The sequence below is a fragment of the Tupaia chinensis genome, unplaced genomic scaffold (genome assembly GCF_000334495.1).
Source record: "Tupaia chinensis unplaced genomic scaffold, TupChi_1.0 Scaffold000086_1, whole genome shotgun sequence".
Lineage (NCBI taxonomy): Eukaryota > Metazoa > Chordata > Mammalia > Scandentia > Tupaiidae > Tupaia > Tupaia belangeri.
The window spans coordinates 5095157-5113516 of record NW_006159548.1 but is presented as its reverse complement, the minus strand read 5'-3'; the positions used below and the strand labels follow the sequence as shown (position 1 = coordinate 5113516).

The following is an 18360-nucleotide window of genomic DNA, read 5'->3' as shown; positions in this document are numbered from 1 at the left end:
ATATAGTTGGATAATTTATTTATTTATTTTTAGAAAGATTTTTGGTATAGGGTGCATGTACCAGAGAGACAGAGAGAGACACAGAGAAAGTGAGAAATCACTCCCTGGGGGGCATGGCCATACCACAATTCCTTCCCCATTCTCCTCTCAGGATTTTGGGCACACATACACTTGTGAGGTGTGAGTTTCAAGCCACTGGTTCCGGGACTTGAACTGCAGTTGACTATGTGGGAATCCAGCAATAATAGATCTCTTTCCTTCTTTTCTTTCTTTTCTTTTCTCTTTCTTTCTTTTTTTTTTTCCCTTCCCTTTCTTTTTTAGAGAGGTTTTTGCTGTAGGATGTGTGCACCTGCCAGAAAGAAACAGAGAGACAGAAAGCGAGAAATCACCCCCCAGGGAGGATGACCATGCCGCAGTCCCTTCTCCATTCTCCTCTTGGGATCTTGGACACACACACACACATGCTGGCATGAGTTTAAGTCACTGGGTCTGGGACTTGAACCATGGTCGACTACATGGGAGTCCAGCTGGTCATATAGGCACTCTGCCTGACTTCTGAACTTCTAGAAGGAAAGGTGTTTATATAACCAGTGTGAATTACCGATTTAGGCACAATAAACCACATCAGGGAAGGGTGAGAACCCTCTCAAAATCCAAGTTTCTAGATGTTAGTCAAGAATCAACTTTGCAGGCCTTTCTAAGGAGAGTTGTCTCTGGTCTGCTATGTGTATGTTATAGCTTGGGTATGGTTTATTCTGCAAAGGTTCATGATTTTGAATTTGGTCCACAGTGTGATAGAGTTAGAGAGGTGAGTCTGGTGGACAGTGACTGAGTCATGAAGTCTAGGTGAAGCCTAGTGGATGATGACTGGATCATGGAGAAACACTCTCACGAGTAGATTACTATGTCTTTTGAGATTCAGTGAGTTCTAGCTCTTGTAGATGGGGTTAGCTCTTGTGGTGGGTTGTTATAAAAAAAAAAACAGGTGCCCATAGCTTGTTCTCTATATATACCTGCTGTCTTTCCTGCTTCTGATGGATATATAAACCAGTCTAATGCCTCGGACTTTTCAGCCACCAGAGTAGTAAAACAAATTATTTATTTATTTTTCCACTTTCCCAAACTTTATTAAAGAAAAAGCAATTGTGGTAGATCTCTGAACATAGTCAATTTAGGGGGATTTCTCCCTCAAAAATATGACATTTGATTTCCAAACACATGGTGGAAGCATACATGGTTCCAAACTGTACTAAGTAGGTAAGAAGCTGAAATCCTAGTATTCCTCTTCCAACTTTCCCCAGTCTGTGGTCTGTCTTTGGATCAGCAATAATTTCCTGAACAGCTACTATGGCTTCATTAATTTTCATCTGTAGCTCTCTCAGCTCTTCTATATGCAATAATGGCAGAATCTGAGCAGCTTCAGCAAGAACTGCATCTCCTGTATCAAAACCAAGAATATGTTTGTCTAGAGCAACAGGCAAGCCCTCTTTTGTTTGATTTGCTTTAGCAACTGCATCCTGTGTCAGGCGTTCCTGAACCAAAATTCGAATTGCCTAATGATGGTCAGGTAATCACCATGACGCTGAATCTGAAGGATAGACAAAGCCATTACACCAACCTTGAAGTCAGGGTTATTCACATCCAAATTGATCAATGGCTCGGCATTTTTAGTGGCATTGTCAGAATTTTTTGCATTATCAGGTACTAGGTCCTTGTAATTTTCAGCATTATCTCCATATTCAAGTCTAACAGCTAAACCGAGAAGCCAATCAATCTCTTCTTGTTCATCCTGAATCCTGAAAGGACAGTTAACATCTTTGAGATAACTTTTCAAAAAACTTGGGCCAGTCACTGCTATGGATCTTTCTTAAATTCCCCATCTTCAATCTTGTAGTGTCTGATTTTCTGGTCTTCAAGCCAAACAATAAAGTTTCTAAATTCTGTTTCATCATTGCAGTTGAAACTGGCAGGGTTGTGATAGTCGAGCGTCATAACATGCATCGGAACATGGTCCCCACTTCTCACTCAAGTCCCCTGGGCCTCACAAATTTTTATTTTTATAAATTGACCCATTCTCAGATAAATCTGTAAGCAATGCAATAATGGATAAAGAGAGCATACTAAGCCAGTTAAGAGTTTTCTGTGAGGTTGGCTAAGGTGTCATCTTTAACAGGCATGAAGAATATAGGAACATTAACCCACTCCTTCCCCCAACCCAGCTCCTATCTCCATTTTATTCACCACTCTGGCCCTGACAAAATTGAGGCAGATCCTGTAGGATGACAGTGGGCTGGCATATTTGACCAAGTAATAGTACTGACTACACCAGCTGTGAAACCTTTGTTAGAGCAAATGAACATGCCTATAAGTAAATCCTGTACAACAACCAATCTGATGAGTGCAGACATTTCCATCCCTCTTAAAGGATCAAAAGTAGTTCACATTTACATGGAATGAACAGTATACATGTACAGGATTGCCCCAAGGCTATCTTAATGTTCCTGTTCCTGTTATAATTGAGACCTAGACCAGATATGAATTTTACAGAAAATCACTTAGTTTATTTTAGTTTATTTTATTGAATATGTTAATTCAGTGTGCTGAACAAGAAGTGACTAATAAATTGGAGGCCTTGATAAAACATGTGTACTCCAAAGGGTAAGATAAAAATCTAAGAAGTTTAAAGATTGATGACATCAGTCAATATTGAGGTAGTTTCCAATGATCTAGGGTATACTAGAACATCCTCTCATCCTTTAATTTGCCTGAATTAAAAGGCAAATTATTACAACTTCCACGTCCCACTGTGAAGAAGGAAGCACAATTCCTGACAGGCTTTTATGGGTTCTGAAGCAGCATATTTCACATTTAGGAATACTGCTTTGCCCTATGTACTGGGTGACAGTTAAGACCACAAGTTCTAAGTAAGGCCTAAAGCAGGGAAGGACTCTGTGGCAGGTTCATACTGTGGGAAAGCAAGCCTGCTTCTTGTTATGTATCCTAGCAGACCACATATTAAAGTTATTGGTGGAGAGGCCCACAGGTGGCATGGTGGTTAAGGCGCTGGACTCCCATACAGCCAATCGTGGTTCGAGTCCTGGACCTGGTGGCTTGCTTTCTCACTTACCCTTTCTCTCTCTCTGCTCAAATTAAAAAATAATAATAACAAGTATAAATAAATAAATCTTTAAAAAGTATTGGTGGAGGGAAAAGATACAGAAATTAAAGCAAAACCACTGTATACATACTTTTCAGTTTTTTTTCTGCTCACTTTACTGCTCAATAAAATAAAGTAGTAACTTTATTGTATAAAAACCACATAAGACATTACTGGAGAAAATACTTTATTTTGCAAATAAATAATGGATTCTTTACCCTTCAATTTTTTGTTATAATTGTCTTATTAAAATGAAACATATTTACTACATTTCACCTTTTCTCAAATTAATGAATATAGAATAACTGTAATTATTTTAGCAACTTAAGTCTATTTTCAGAAATTTAAACTTGATATGGAGAAAAATGCCTCTCCTTTGTTCCTGATTTGGTGCTGAGGTTGAAGTGGTGTATTGGTGTAAGCTTGAAAACAAAATAGAACCCTTAGGTCGGCCTTGGCTGCCTGAGGAACTCTGTATTGGATGACCTGGTCCTGCTCTATATAGGACGGTTTGCCCATAGGCTAGGCTGGAGCTCTGGGAACACAGGACTGAGGTATATGCTACTTACAGGCATTTGTGTGAGCAGCAGGTGAGAAGGACCCCACTTTTTATGTCATATTTCTATTGGAAACTATTTTTTTCCCATAAGAATAAAGAGCAAATTGGCAGCTCTAGGTCCTTAATGATACCAATATTTTGCAGTGTTTTCTAGTGATACCATATTCAGTGAAAGAGAGGCTGAGGTCACTGTGAATACAAGTAGTAACAGTGACTACAGTAATTGTGAGAGTGGCAGAAACCGGGACGTCAGTCTTGGAAAGGTCTTCTGGGTTGACTTACTCTAAACAACAAGCAAAATGTTAGAATTTGGATATAATGTGTTTGGATCTAGCCTGTTACTTTTCTCCATTATCCATCAACTTACATTAATTTATACACTCACATATAGGGTGAGAGGAAATGCCTTCATCTCTGTCAAAGTCTCTCTTTAAAATCTAAGATCACACCTAAGCTATTTATTGTAGTTACTGATCATGCATTCAAACTTAAGTAAAAAAAAAATAAATAATGAGTAGCTATAAAAAGCAGTTTTTAAAAAAGTGGTAAAAAAAATATGAGCTAAGTGATTTCCTCTTAGTATACTGCTGATTTCACAAATGTGGATAAAATTCCATTTACAGGAAAGGGTTGGAATCTTACTTAGAAAATATAACATGCATTAAAACACAGAATATTCAATACAAAAAAATTCAAGTGACCACATCCTTATTGACTACTATAACACAAAATCACAGAGAACAATTAGCACAAAGTGCAATTCATATCTTATTAACAAAATGAAACAGGTGATATTCAAATTCTAATATAGCATAGACTTCTGAATAAAGTTTGTGTATGTATGTGCTTCAGAGGAGACTGTGGCTTTGCTAGTAGTTTTTATTCTTATCTACATTATTTATGACTCTTAATTTCAGTTGTTTTTAGTAAGAAATTAGTAGAAAATCTAAATTTCTGACATTACAATCAAGCAGAAAATAGTTAAGAGTTATTTTTGTACACTCAGTAAAAAGCTGGTCTAACCTGCTTTGTTACGTACCTATTCCTCCAAATAAGAGCTCTTGGGACAATAATCTACTAATGAAATGAAAATATTCTAACCTTTTTTCCAATTCCTTTTTAAACCAGAACTATGATTATTAATTTTCAGTGTTTTTTCCCCCTCTACATTTTGTACTTTTAAAAATGTCGGCAACATTACTTTCTATAAAACACCAAAGCAGCATTAAAAGTTTTCAGCTACCACTGGCATTCAGATTCTGAAGACAGACCTTAATAACTACAGTCATGAAGTAAAATGCTCAGACTTGTTAGAGCAACTTCCATTTAAAAATCCCATCTGTAACCCACATCTTTTTAAAAACATAGTTTTAAAAACTACTCTGGTTTACATCAGTGCCTCAAGTGAGGAAGAATGATGTACTGCATCAAAATCTGAGACCTCATCACGATGGGTCTTTATAAATTGGCTCTGAACAATTTTAAAAGCCAACAGATCTTCACCTTGTGTTATTCTCTGGGTCAGTAACATGGCCTTATAAAAAGATAAGTCTTATAAAAAGATCCTTTGGTGGTATTTAAAACTAAAGTACCTGGATTGAGTCTAAGCTGGATACCTGTTACAAGTAAATTCTGTTTATAGTAAAATACACTTAAAGTGAAACTCAACATACTTACCATAAAGCATATGGAAGTAAAGGTACTCTTTTGATATAAAAAATCTGATGCTGCTGAGCTGGATTGATTCCTTTTACTATAAACAGAATTTACAAGTAAATTCTGTTTATAGTAAAATACACTTAAAGTGAAACTCAACATACTTACCATAAAGCATATGGAAGTAAAGGTACTCTTTTGATATAAAAAATCTGATGCTGCTGAGGAAGTGTTCCTTCTACTACTGTTTAATGTGGCTAATTTGGTATCATTTCCTTAGTCCTGCAGAATTATCATTAGATTTTAACATCTTGTAATAGTTACCTGGCACTAGTTTAGGTCTATAAACACATAACTGTCACAAGTCACACAAAAACATGATAACTTGCACAAATTCTTGTATATATCTTCAAAAAGAGTACAGATAACACTATAATGCATAATGCTCCAGAGGATCCAAAGAAGCACTTTAAATGTTGGATATTATTAAGTGAGAATTATTTTCTAAAGAGCTGTACCAATGTCAACGTTAGGTAGGACATAACATGAATTATTTTATGGAATATAGTCTCGTTCTATGTCCTCCTGACAACACTCCCAACAGAAAGCATCCAGTCTATTTGCTGTTTCTTGGCTGATCAGACATTCATCCTTTAATTCCCTGATTGTCTTCCTCAGTGATTTTTGAAAACGTTTCTCTCGTTCTAAAACATTCCGCAGACTTTCCTTGGTATCCTCTAGCTCGCTGATCACATAATCTAATTTATGTTTAAGTTTCTTTGGACTGTCCATTATGCTGTAGCTATGTTCCTAAAAACATAAACGCCAAGTTATTAAGTCAGACAGACTAACAGTTAGAAAAAGGCTCCTAACTAGATCTCAACTGCTTCTTTGTTTATGATGCTTAGTTTAAGTTGGTGATACTTAGATGTTCAGAACAGAGAGTGAGGATGGAGGTGGAAGCTGTATTTAGGATACACTGGGCTTCTCTCCTTTTTCTTTTTTTTTTTTTTGCCATAGGGCGGGTGCGCTAGCCAGATAGACAGAGAGAGACAGAGAAACAGAAAGTGAGAAATCACCCGCCAGGGGGAACGGCCACGCTGCAATCCCTTTTCCTCCATTTTCCTCTCGGGATTTTGGGCACACATGCACATGTGCCCGGCATGAGTTTAGCTACCAGGTCAGGGACGTGAACCGTGGTCGACCAGCAACATAGCCATTACGCTAACTGCTGGCCCCTTCTCTCCATTTTCTATGGCTGGGTATAAATGAGTTTTGTAGACTACTCTGAATGGGAAACAATTCTCATCTGGGAGGCATTACGTGCTAGGAAAACCATGTCACTCACAATGACTACCCAGCTTTTGTTCCCTAATTGTGGCACTGATAAGTTTCGTTTTTACCTTTCAAACAAATTTTAATTGTAAAATTTTTAACCGAGTTACTTAATTTTCTTTTCTTTTTTTTTTTTATTTGGAGATGTTTTTGCTATAGGGCGCATGTGCTCGCCAGACAGACAGAGACATAGAGACAGAAAGCGAGAAATCATCCCCCAGGGGGGATGGTCACTCTGCAATCCCTTCTCCTCCATTCTCCTCTTGGGATCTTGGGCATGCACGCACACGCAACCGGTGTGAGTTTTAAGCCACCGGGTCCGGGATGCAAACCGCGGTCGACTACATGGGAGTCCAGCGACATAGCCATTACGCTAACTGCTGGTTCCCCCCGAGTTACTTAATTTTGATGAGTATTTCACTTTATAAGGGATGACAGGTGTTAGGGATTTAGGAAGGCCTGTTTTGGAATTTTAGAAAGATAAATGAACTCCTCTCACTATTTGTTATGGTTAAGCTTAAGTCTGCTGGGTACACTCCTGTCTTTTCATTTGAAAACGGTAAATAAAATTGACATACTTAGGAAGAAATTATTAATAATGGAGCTGGCAGGTGGCATGGTGGTTAAAGGTGCTAGATTCCCACATTGCTGACTGCAGTTCAAGTCCTGGACCTGGTGGCTTGTGCTCGCTCTCTCTCTGTGTCTCTCTCTGGTCAAATTAGATAATAGTAAACAAATGTAATTTAAAAAATAAATAATCCTTTAAAAAATAAAGTATTAATAATACCACTAGATAACCTACACTAGAAAGGAAGATGACTCAAACAATGACCTTATCGTCTTCCTTAAGAAACTAGACAAACATGAAAAAAGTTTACTTAAATAAGCAGGAGAAATAATAAAGATTAGTCAAAACCACTGAAGTAGAGGCAGACTAGTCTTCAATAACAGAACAGAAGCAAACTGCTGATATCAGAAGTGAGAGATATAGCTACAAATTCTACAGATATTAAGGGATTAATAAGAAAATAAAATGAATTATAAGCTAATAAGTTTGACAACTGTGATAAAATGAGCAAATTCCTTAGAAGATAGAAACTACCAAAAAAACTTTCCTATAAGTGAAACTATAAATCCAGATAGCTTCACTGGGAAATTATACCAAATATAAATAGAATAATACCAGTTCTACAAAAGCTCTTCTAGAAGATTGAAAGAGTTTCTTCTAGCAGATTGAAAGAGTTGGCAATCCTTTTCTTTTTTTTTTTTTTTGAGAAGTTTGTGCTACAGGGCACATGTGCTTACCAGAAAGACAGAGACAGACAGAGGGACAGAAAGTGAGAAATCATCCCCCCAGAGGGGGATGACCATGCTGCAATCCCTTCTCCTCCATTCTCCTCTCAGGATCTTGGGCACACAAGCACACATGCCCAGCGTGAGTTTAAACCACCAGGTCCGGGACTTGAACCGTGGATGACTACATGGGAATCCAGCGACACAGCCATTATGCCATCTGCTGGTCCCTAGAGTTGGCAATCTTTTTCAGTTCATTTTTTGAGGATATCATTATTTTGATATTGAAACAAGATGAGGATATCACAAAGGGCTATAGGTCAAATATTCCTCTTGAATATGCAAAGACACATTAAACAAAAATTTAATAAATTGAATCCAACAATATATAAAAGGAGTAACAAATAATGAAGAAATAGGGTTTATTACAGGAATACAAGTTAACATTTAAAAATTAATATTAATTATTATTATTAAAAATTAATATGATAAGGGCCAGCAGGTGGTGTGGTGGTTAAGGTGGCTGGACTCCCACACAGCTGATCTCAATTCAAATCCTGGGCTTAGCAGCTTGATTTCTCACTTACCCTTTCTCTCTCTCTCTCACTGGTCAACTTTAAAAAAAGAAAATAAAATAATGACAGTGAATAAAATTGAAGAAAATAATTTTAAAAATTAATATGATATAGTTCATCGTATTAATAAACTAAAAAATAAAAATGATATGATCTCTCAATAGATAAAAAAGTACTAAACAAACATCCATTTCTGATCAAAATTCTTAACCAACTAGAATAGAAAGGCATTTCCTCAATTTGATAAAATGGGTTTGTGGAAAACCTAGAGCTAACATAACTTTTAACAGTGAAAGACTGAATGGCTTTCTCCTAAAATCAGGAACAAATATGAAGATCAGCTCTCAGTACTTCTATTTAGGGAATCCGTAGCTCAAGGCAGTTCGATAAAGCAAGAAAGAAATGAAAGGCATCCATACTGGAAAGGAAGAATCAAAACTGTCTTTAATCAGAGAGAACATGATCATCCACAAAGAAAATCTATCTGATAGTCTCTATGAAAAGCTTCTATAGTTAATAAGCTTTTATCAAGTTGCCAGATACAAGATCAATATACAAAAATCAATTGTGTTTTCACATACTAGCAATACCATTTATAATAACAAATATATGAAATACTAAAGGATAAATCTGATGAGTGAAAGACCTTTATGCTGAAAACTGTAAAACTGTAAAAACTTTATACTGAGAGAGGTTAAAGACCTAAATAAAAGCATATATATTGAGTTTATGTACTGAAAGACTATGACTAGGATGTCAAGTTTTTCTCAAATGGAGCTATAGATTCAACATAATGTCAAGCAAAATTCCAGTGGGTTTTTAGGTAGAAATTTACAGTGATTCTAACATTCATATAAAAATGCAAAAAAAACCCAGAATAGACAAGACAATTTTGAAAAAGAACAAAGGACTGGGAACCAGCAGTCAGCGTAATGGCTATGTTGCTGGATTCCCACGTAGTCGACCACGGTTCACGTCCCAGACCCGGTGGTTTAGAACTCACGCCAGGCGCGTGTGCGTGCGTGCCCAAGATCCTGAGAGGAGAATGGAGGTGAAGGGATTGCAGTGTGACCATCCCCCCTGGGGGGTGATTTCTCGCTTTCTGTCTCTATGTCTCTGTCTGTCTGTCTGGTGAGCGAACGCGCCCTATAAGATGGCAAAACAGATCTGAATTCTAGGCCTTGCTCTAACATGAACAGGCAAATAAGATAAATACAAACTTGAAAACACCATTTGTCTAAGAATGTGTTTCAAGAAACCTAAAAATAGGCCTATTTACTCCATTTGTCTATGACTGTGTTTCAAGAAACCTAAAAATAGGCCTATTTCTTATTTTATATTTCCATATAGAAAATATAGTACTTAAAGGGAAGAATTATTTTCTTGTTACAAACAGCTTTCCAAAAGCATTCTGTGAATTAAATATGTAAACAAAGGATTAGCTACTTTGAAATATTTAAGCTATAATGACCCTGGGAAGCAATTTTATTTTTTAATATTACATATTTAAAAAAAAACCAAAACTTGAAACACCCACAACTCTTAGTTTTTTACTAAGACTGAAAGTTTGCGCCTAGTAAAGAAATACATTCATTTTAAAAATATTAACATTAGCTCAGTGGGAAATTTTACTTACAAAAATGAACTGGGTTTGGAATTCTTCAACACGTGTGGAAGTACCAACTAGCTGGTGATTGTGGTTTGTGACTGGAAGGGTTTTGAGGGTGAAGTTTTTTCTACAATGAAGTTTTTCTGTTTTTCCCTGTTAGGAACAGTTAATAACAATCATTGAGATATTTCTGTCCTTTCTTAAATTTCTATTCTTCTTTACTTTGTATAGTGAAATATATTTCTTATGAAAATTGCCTTTAAAAGTCAATAAATTCCACTTAGATTACTTTAAAGGAAATTTCTGAAAACAATTCTAAAGCTCTTCTAGAAACACAGATTTTCCTAAAATAGGAGTAATAATTAGGGAGGATATACCCTAAGAGTTATTAAAAATACAGTATCCTTGGGACCAGCAGATGGCATAATGGTTATGTTGCTGGACTCCCACAGTCGACTGTGGTTTGAACCCCAGACTTGGCAACTCAAAATTCATGCTGGGTGCGTGCGTGCCCAAAATCCTGAGAGGAGACTGGAGGAGATGGGATTGGAGCATGGCCTTGCCCCCGGGCGGTGATTTTTCATTTTTTGTCTTTCTGTCTCTCTAGTGAGTGCTTGTGCCGTATAGCAAAAAAAATCTCTCTAAATATGTGTGTGTATGTCACACACACACACACACACACACACACAAAACACATATATATTACAAATAAATATTTTACACAATAATACTAGTTAATAGTGCGCTTTCTTAGGACTAGACAGAAATATCTGGAAATAGATCAAGTAGACACCTTTAGAAGTGGCATTCTAGTTAAAATGATAAAAAAACAACCAAGTTAAGAAAAATACTTATATCCTTTATATATAATGAGCCACAATAAAATCCTATGTTCTGAACATTAATGTTAAAATGAAAACCACGAGGAATAGAATAGAGAGAATATCCCTATAATCTCAAGGTAAGGAAGATTATCATATAACACAGGAGAAAATAGGATTTACTACTTAAAAAACATCTGAATGTCAAAAACTAAAACAAAAACAAAAAAACCAATGCCACAATTAAAACTAAAGACAAACACCAAAAAGTCATGGTAAGATGAAAGTTAAATGATTCATATTCTCACTGCAGTGATTTTACCACATAGTTTAGGAAAAGATGGAAATAGAATAATATTCAAAACAGTAAGTCATAATAGAATACAAATATCCAATAAACACATATAAAAACGTAGTAATTCACTAGTATTCAAAGATAATGTCATTCTAAATGTGCCGTAAGAATGAGCTTCCAGGGCCAGCAGGTGGCGTGGTGGTTAAGGATGCTGGACTCCCACAAGGCTGACTGCAGTCTGAATCCTGGACCTGTTGGCTTGCTTTCTCTTTCTCCTCCCCTTCCTCCCTCTCTGGTCAAATATAATTAAATAAATAAATAAATAAAAATAAAATAAAGTTAAATAATTCTTAAAACAAAAAACTTGGGCCATCCCTGTAGCCTAGTGGCTAAGGGAACTAAATTTCACATGGCTAACTGTGGTTCAAATTCCAGCCCTGGCAGTTTGGAAGACATGCTGAGTGTGTGTGTGTGTGTGTGTGTGTGTATGTCCCAAATCTCAATAAAATGGAAAAATGAAGGGATTGTGGTGTGACCATGCCATTGAAGGATGATTTCTCCCTCTCTTTCTGGCCAGTGCGCATGCCCTCTGACAACAACAAAAACAGTAAAAAATAACAAAACAAAACTTATAGGATGATAGATACTCTTATGCATAAGTAGTGGGAGTAGATTGATATAAACTTTCTAATGAATCTTTGGGAGACCAAAAGCAAAGTCTTTTATTTTTAAAATTTTTGTCATAGGGTCCATGTGCTTGCCAGAGAGAGAGAGAGACAGTGGGAAATTACCCCCTGGGGGGATGGCCACATGGCAATCCCTTCTCCATTATCTTCCTGGGATTGAGGGCACACATGCACATGTGCCGTATATGATTTTTCAAGCCATTAGGTCCAGACTCAAACTGTGGTTGGTCATATGGGAGTCTAGCACCTCAAACACTATGACACCTGCTGTTCTTTTTTTTTTTTTTCTAAATGCCAGAAGGCTTGTGTGTGTATGAGAGAGAGAGATGGAAAAAGAGAATAGAAAACACCCTTCAAAGGGGCCTGGTCATGTCACAATTCATTTTTCTTCCATTTCTCCATCCTGTCAGGATCTCGACACACGCACAAGCCTGGTGTTTTTTCAAGCCACCGGGCTGGCCAAACTGTAGTTGTTTACGTGGGATTTGCCTTTCTCTGTGCAGTGCTTAACCAGTGTGTCATGGGGCCAGCTCAAAAACAAATCTTTAAAAATGTATATACTCAGGGGTAGAGAGGGAATTAAGGGGGAAAGAATCTATATACTCTTTGATCCAACAATTTTATTTCCAGGAATTAAGTTTAAAAAAGTAAGAATATGCATAAAGATTCAGCAACAGTAATTCATTTTAGTGCTGTTTAAAATACTGAAAGATAATCTATACACAATAGAGTAAGGACTGATTATATTGTTCATATGTATGATCAACTACTATATAGGATTAGAATTTTTCTTTAAAACTAACATCACCAAGTATGGCAAGGATGTGAAACCAAAAGAAATTTTATATGCTGATGGGAGGGCAGTAAATTTATAAAACCACTTTGGAAACCTATAGCAATAGCTGTGTATGCTAAACACAGCTGTCCCCAGGACCCGATAGCTACTTCTAACAGAAGTATAGATATGCTCTACAGAAATGTGTACATAAGTGCACCAACAGATGACAAAAACGTTTGTGACTATACCATGTGTAACGCCCTAAGGTGAAAAACAACGTAAATATTCATCAACAACAGAATGGGGAAATTTATTTATTTATATAATGGGATACTAGTTAGCAAAGAAATGAACTACTATCCCATGCTGCAATGTGGGTAAATCACACAAACGAAATGTTGAGCAAAAGATGCCAGAGTGCATCATCTAGGTAGGCCTCCTTTTATATAAATGGTAGTTACGGGAGTCGGGATAATAATTATCTTTGGGGGTTAGTGACTGGAAAGGAGTGAAGAGGAGGCTTCTGGGGCTCTGATAATGTTTTATGTATTGGTCTGAGCAGTTACCAACGTATTCGCTCTGAAAACTTATGATGTGTGCACTTTTACACATATATATTTCAATATGGTTTGGCTACACAGGTTTCTTTTAAACACGTGCTCCACAGATCTGCAGCACAATCACGTCCAGTGCTTGTTAAAAATGTAGAGTCCTGAACGCCAATCCAAACGTATTGAAACGAGGTCTCTGGGAATGATGCACAGGCATACACACACACACACACACACACACACACACACACACACACACACATATATTTGAGAGGTTTTCACTATAGGGCGTGTGCGCTCGCTAGACAGAGAGAGACATAGAGACAGAAAGTGAGAAATCACCCCCTGGGGGGATGGTCATGCCGCAATCCCTTCTCCTCTCGGGATCTTGGGCACGCACGCACACGCACCCAGCATGAGTTTTAAGCCACCGGGTCTGGGATATGAACCGCGGTCGACTATGTGGGAGTCCAGTGACATAGCCATTATGCTAACTGCTGGTTCCCCAGGCTTCTATATTTTAAACTCTCTGAGTATTCTTACGTAGCCTGAAGTTTAAAAGCCACCGTGGAAAAACCTTTTAATGTCATGGAGAGTAGTACTCAAAGAGTGAACTCTGGAGTCAAAATACTTGGGTTCAAATTTCGCCTCTGCCATTTAATAGTGACTTGGGGGAAGGACTATCAGCTCTCTGGGCCTTGGTTTCCTCAAGTGATAAAATGAGAATAATCAGAGTACTTAACTCATAGAGTTGAGACAAAATGAGTTACTATATATATAAAGTGCTTAGAAAAATGCCTAGCACATACTCAACAGCAAATAAATATAAAACAACAGAACAACAAAACAAAAAAGAATATACCACTTAAGTCTATTTTTGTAAAGTTATCTACATACAGGTGAGCTTATACAAGATACATTTAAATTACTAGAAAGAGACACTTGAAAGTGTTCGCAGTATTATCTCTGGATTATGTGATTATCATCAATTTTTATTTTTACCTCATGACCTAATTTCCTCTAATGAAAAAAATCATTATAAAGAATATAATACCTCTTGAAAGTTATTAACTTATGGTTTATTTGATTAATTATGCCCGTATTTCTTAAGGTCTTTTTAATATTTCAGCCAGTTGAGGGAGATGGCAGATGGCATAATGGTTATGTCGCTGGACTCCCATGTAGTTGACCGCAGTTCGAGTCCCAGACCTGGTGGCTTAAATTCATGTCAGGTGCGTGTGCGCCCAAGGTCCCAAGAGGAGAATGGATTGCAGCATGGCCATCTCCCCCAGGGGGTGATTTCTCGCTTTCTCTCTTTCTGTCTCTCTTTCTGGTGAGTACGCGTGCCCTGGAGCAAATGCCCACACCCCCCCCCCCCCCCAGAAACAACTACCCCCACCCCCCCCCCAAAAAGAAAATATTCCTGCCGTTGATACTTTGCTGGCAGAGGGGAGAAAACCTTTAGAGCAAAGTATATTAAATATTTTCTATCCATTATTATGGAAGAAAGGGAGGCAGGTTCTCCTTGATCACCCAGGCACGGAAATCTGACCAGCCATCAAGTGACCAAGACAACATGGGGGTAGGTGCCCTTCTGGGATACATCTCTTGTTTCTAGCTGCTAGGAAGGAGACAGCTTTCGGTGAAGGCTCTCCTTGGATTTTCCACATTGGAATCATTTGGTCTACAGTTTCTGGAAGCAAATATACTTTTGGGTATACAAAGTCAGTAGAGATATTAAAGTCAAGTCAGCCAACTCATGGCACTGTCACCGAGAAAAAAAAAAACAAAGTTCAGCCTGACTTTACCTACTTAATTCTTTAGTTTTCTCTTTAAAGTCTATTCTTTCTCCTATCCTTTTATTCTTTTTTTTTTTTTTCCATAAGCACATATGCTCACCAGAAAGGAGAAAGTGAGAAATCACCCACCCTCCGGGGGGATGACCATGCTGCAGTCCTTTTCTCATTCTCCTGGGATTTTGCGCACACACATATATGTGCCTGGCATAGTTTTTAAGCTGCTGGGTCTAGGACTCGAACTGAGATCAGCCATGAGGGAGTCTAGAGCCTTAATCACCATGTCATCTGTTGGCCCCTTTCCCCTATTCTTAATTTTCTTTTGGTTTTCTTTCTTTTGTTCTATCTAGGTTATAAGCTTGTATGTATTTGGCTCTTAGAAGTATATACATACTTCAGTTTTATATATACTTTAATCATGCTAATGGTTCCATTCTTGACTTCTAATCTGGTGTGAGGACCACCAACTCAGAACTTCAGTTTAATCTTATGTTAATCTCCATTTTTTAGACACAAACTTTGAGTTATGCCAATATCCAAAATCAACCAATTTTATCAAACCTTAGAAATATACAAATATTTACGAATGGCTACTGGTAAAATATTCCTATTATACATTATAAAAGCTGAAGCTAGAGTTTATGAACTTAAAAACTGAACATGGACTTCAAGTGAAAAAGCAAATCATAAGTGCTGGCAAGAGTGGTGAAGGTTCTTCAATAGTATCATAAAAAGTGAGCAATGATGCTAAGCATCTCATGAACAAACCTGTAAGTGATATGGGGAATCAAAGATAGAAGGTATGACTCCAGGTTTCAGTTTAATATTTGGAGCACTTCTGTCAAAATCTGTCTTCTGAAAGTGTCTTGAACACAACACGTCTCCTTTTTTAGGCTCCCAAATGCCTGCAGCATTCACATCAAGTCTTTTCATTGCTAATACCCATTTTCTTTTGACATTTTCATCTGTGGGGAATCTAGAAAAAATAATTAAAAATTAAACAGAATTGACAGATACTTGAGTTTAAACCTGTTTTATACAACTGCTTAAATTGATTCCTGAACTATTTTGCTAACACTCTTGGGAACTTCAATATTCAGAAAACCATGATTCATCTTTTTTAACTTTCAGTTTCAATATTCAAAGTTTTCTACCAATTGTGATGCAGATACATACCCTAATCTCAATTAAGCAAGAAAAGTTTCAATGAATATCTATTATCTTATACTAAGATCCACAATTAAAGGTTTTCTTCATCTATAGATGATAAAAATGACCACTGGGGCATTCTCTCATCTGATCTGATACACAAAATTTATCTCCACTGAATGGAGCCCCTGAGACTGTTTTCTGTCAGCATCAGAAAATTGCTATTACAACAATTAATAACACAGTATGTCTATATATGCTTAGTGAATGAATGCAGAAAACAGCTACAGAGTTTGCAGAATTAGTTTGGGTGATCTGAAGGTCACTAAGCATATTTTTTCCAATTTTTCAAGTTTGTTCAAATTCTTTATAGAGTATACATACTTATTATTAATTTCTTTATATGTAGCAAGGTAGTTGGGAGATTTTTCTCTAGCACACACAGTGCTTGGCACAAAACGGCAAAATAAAATTTAATAATTGCTCATGTGCTCAAAGTTTACCACTCCTATAGCTATCTGGTGAATGGCTAAAATAGTAAATTAAGATAATCTGGATTTATTTGCAATACATTTAAAGAATCCTTGGTCTGAATTTATACTTTTTCTCTGCAACCCTTATTTGATCTGTTTCTAAATAGGATGGATGATAAATTATTTGAGCGGAGATATTTCATTCAGATTGTAAATTACATGTAAAGAACATTGTGTTCAAAGGCAGGTGGAAATACAAAGTAAAAATATTAGCAAAAGCGAGTCTGAGTTTTTTTTTTTTTTTGTAAACCAGACTGATACCTTGGCGATTATCTTAAAATATGAACTACAAAAGTGTAATGGTATCAATGTCACTCCAAATTTAACAAGGTTACATAAAAAAAGACTGGGGAACTAAATTTCAAAATAGAACTCTCTCGTTTTTCCTTAACAATCAAAAGCTCTTGGCTTAAGACAGCAAAATCTTACACGTGGAATGTTAGTCCTTTTAACTTGGAATTTGGCAAACAGCGAGATGCACATCCAATGGCCGAGCAACATTTCACCATGATTTTAACAAGTCATAACAGAACTGAAAGAAATTCAAATGGTAAGAGTTAGTAACTTCAAAGCTAAAGGGATACATATTTACCTTTCCTAGTATGTTTTAGAAAGTAAAATCACGTTAAAAGCCAAAGGCAAATATTGTCTTCTAACGCCTGCAACATTGCATACAAAATGTTCCAGGAGCTTGGCTCTTGAATAAGGCGAGGCATATTTAGCTCGCACCGTGAGGTCTGATTTCAATTTTGTAGGGTCCTACATTTCCCTTCCACGTTCTGACGGGTGCGTTCTCTCTGCCACAAATCCTTTGCCCTAACTCCTATCGGTGTAGTAACTCCTACAGATCTTTCAGCCCTCAGTCAAATGTCGCTTTCCCTGGGAAACCTTTCCTGCCACCCAGACTGAGTCAGATTTTCCCCGGGGCTAGCTCTCACAGAACACACACTTCTTCAGGCACCTTACACTTATTGCAGCGATTCTCTGATGACTGTCTCTCTCCGTCCCCCGACCGGTTTGAGTTTAGGAGGGCATCGTGGGGGCGGCGTTTCTATCTTTTCTCACTTTGTCAACCTAGTTGGTGTCTGGCATACAGTAAATGTTAATACAGATTTTGAATGAATGAAGAGCAAGTAAAAGAGAAGGGAATGTAGACAAAAAAGCAGTTCAAGGCGCTAGCGACAGCCTTGGCACCACGGGCAGCGCGCGCCAAGCCGCTCGGCGACCCGGGTCCGGCCGGGCTCCGCCCCTTTCTCCAGGCTCCCGGCCGCCCGAGGCCAAGAGGGAGGGGCCGCCCTGTCACAGGTGCCGAAGCGGCCGGAGAGCGTCCCTTCCTGGGGGGGGCCCTAGGCCACTCCGTGCCGCTGTGGTTCCCCTTGGTCCAAACGACGCCCCGGGACTGAGGCGAGATGGGGGGAAAAGAATGGGGAACCTAAGACTTATTACCGTTAGCAGCGAAGACAGCGACTAACGTCGACAACGGAGATTGCGTCCCCTTTCGCTTCCGCCCCGTAGCCCCCAGGAACCGGAAATCCGGCTGCCCCGAATCACGTGCTCTGCCGCCATA

The 18360-nt window shown here is 37.8% G+C and overlaps 1 protein-coding gene across 3 annotated transcripts; it reads right to left on the bottom strand.

Annotated features, from left to right (window-relative positions):
• Positions 1-5466: 5466 nt before the first annotated feature.
• Positions 5467-18350, bottom strand: THAP6 (THAP domain containing 6). Of its 3 annotated transcripts, none has more exons than XM_006142932.3 (6): positions 17760-18018; positions 17223-17325; positions 15880-16087; positions 10212-10337; positions 8588-8614; positions 5467-6182 (listed from the first exon to the last, which is right to left on the bottom strand). In XM_006142932.3, exons 2-6 carry the CDS (start codon positions 17300-17302, stop codon positions 5928-5930), a joined length of 696 nt encoding a protein of 231 aa, XP_006142994.1. In that variant the 5' UTR covers positions 17303-17325; positions 17760-18018; the 3' UTR covers positions 5467-5927. The 3 variants fall into 3 exon arrangements, with proteins under 3 accessions (XP_006142994.1, XP_006142993.1, XP_006142995.1); XM_006142931.3 differs by lacking the exon at positions 17760-18018 and adding an exon at positions 18240-18350 and having other exon boundaries at positions 5468-6182; XM_006142933.3 differs by lacking the exons at positions 8588-8614; positions 17760-18018 and adding an exon at positions 18240-18345 and having other exon boundaries at positions 5468-6182.
• Between the last annotated feature and the right edge of the window lie 10 nt (positions 18351-18360).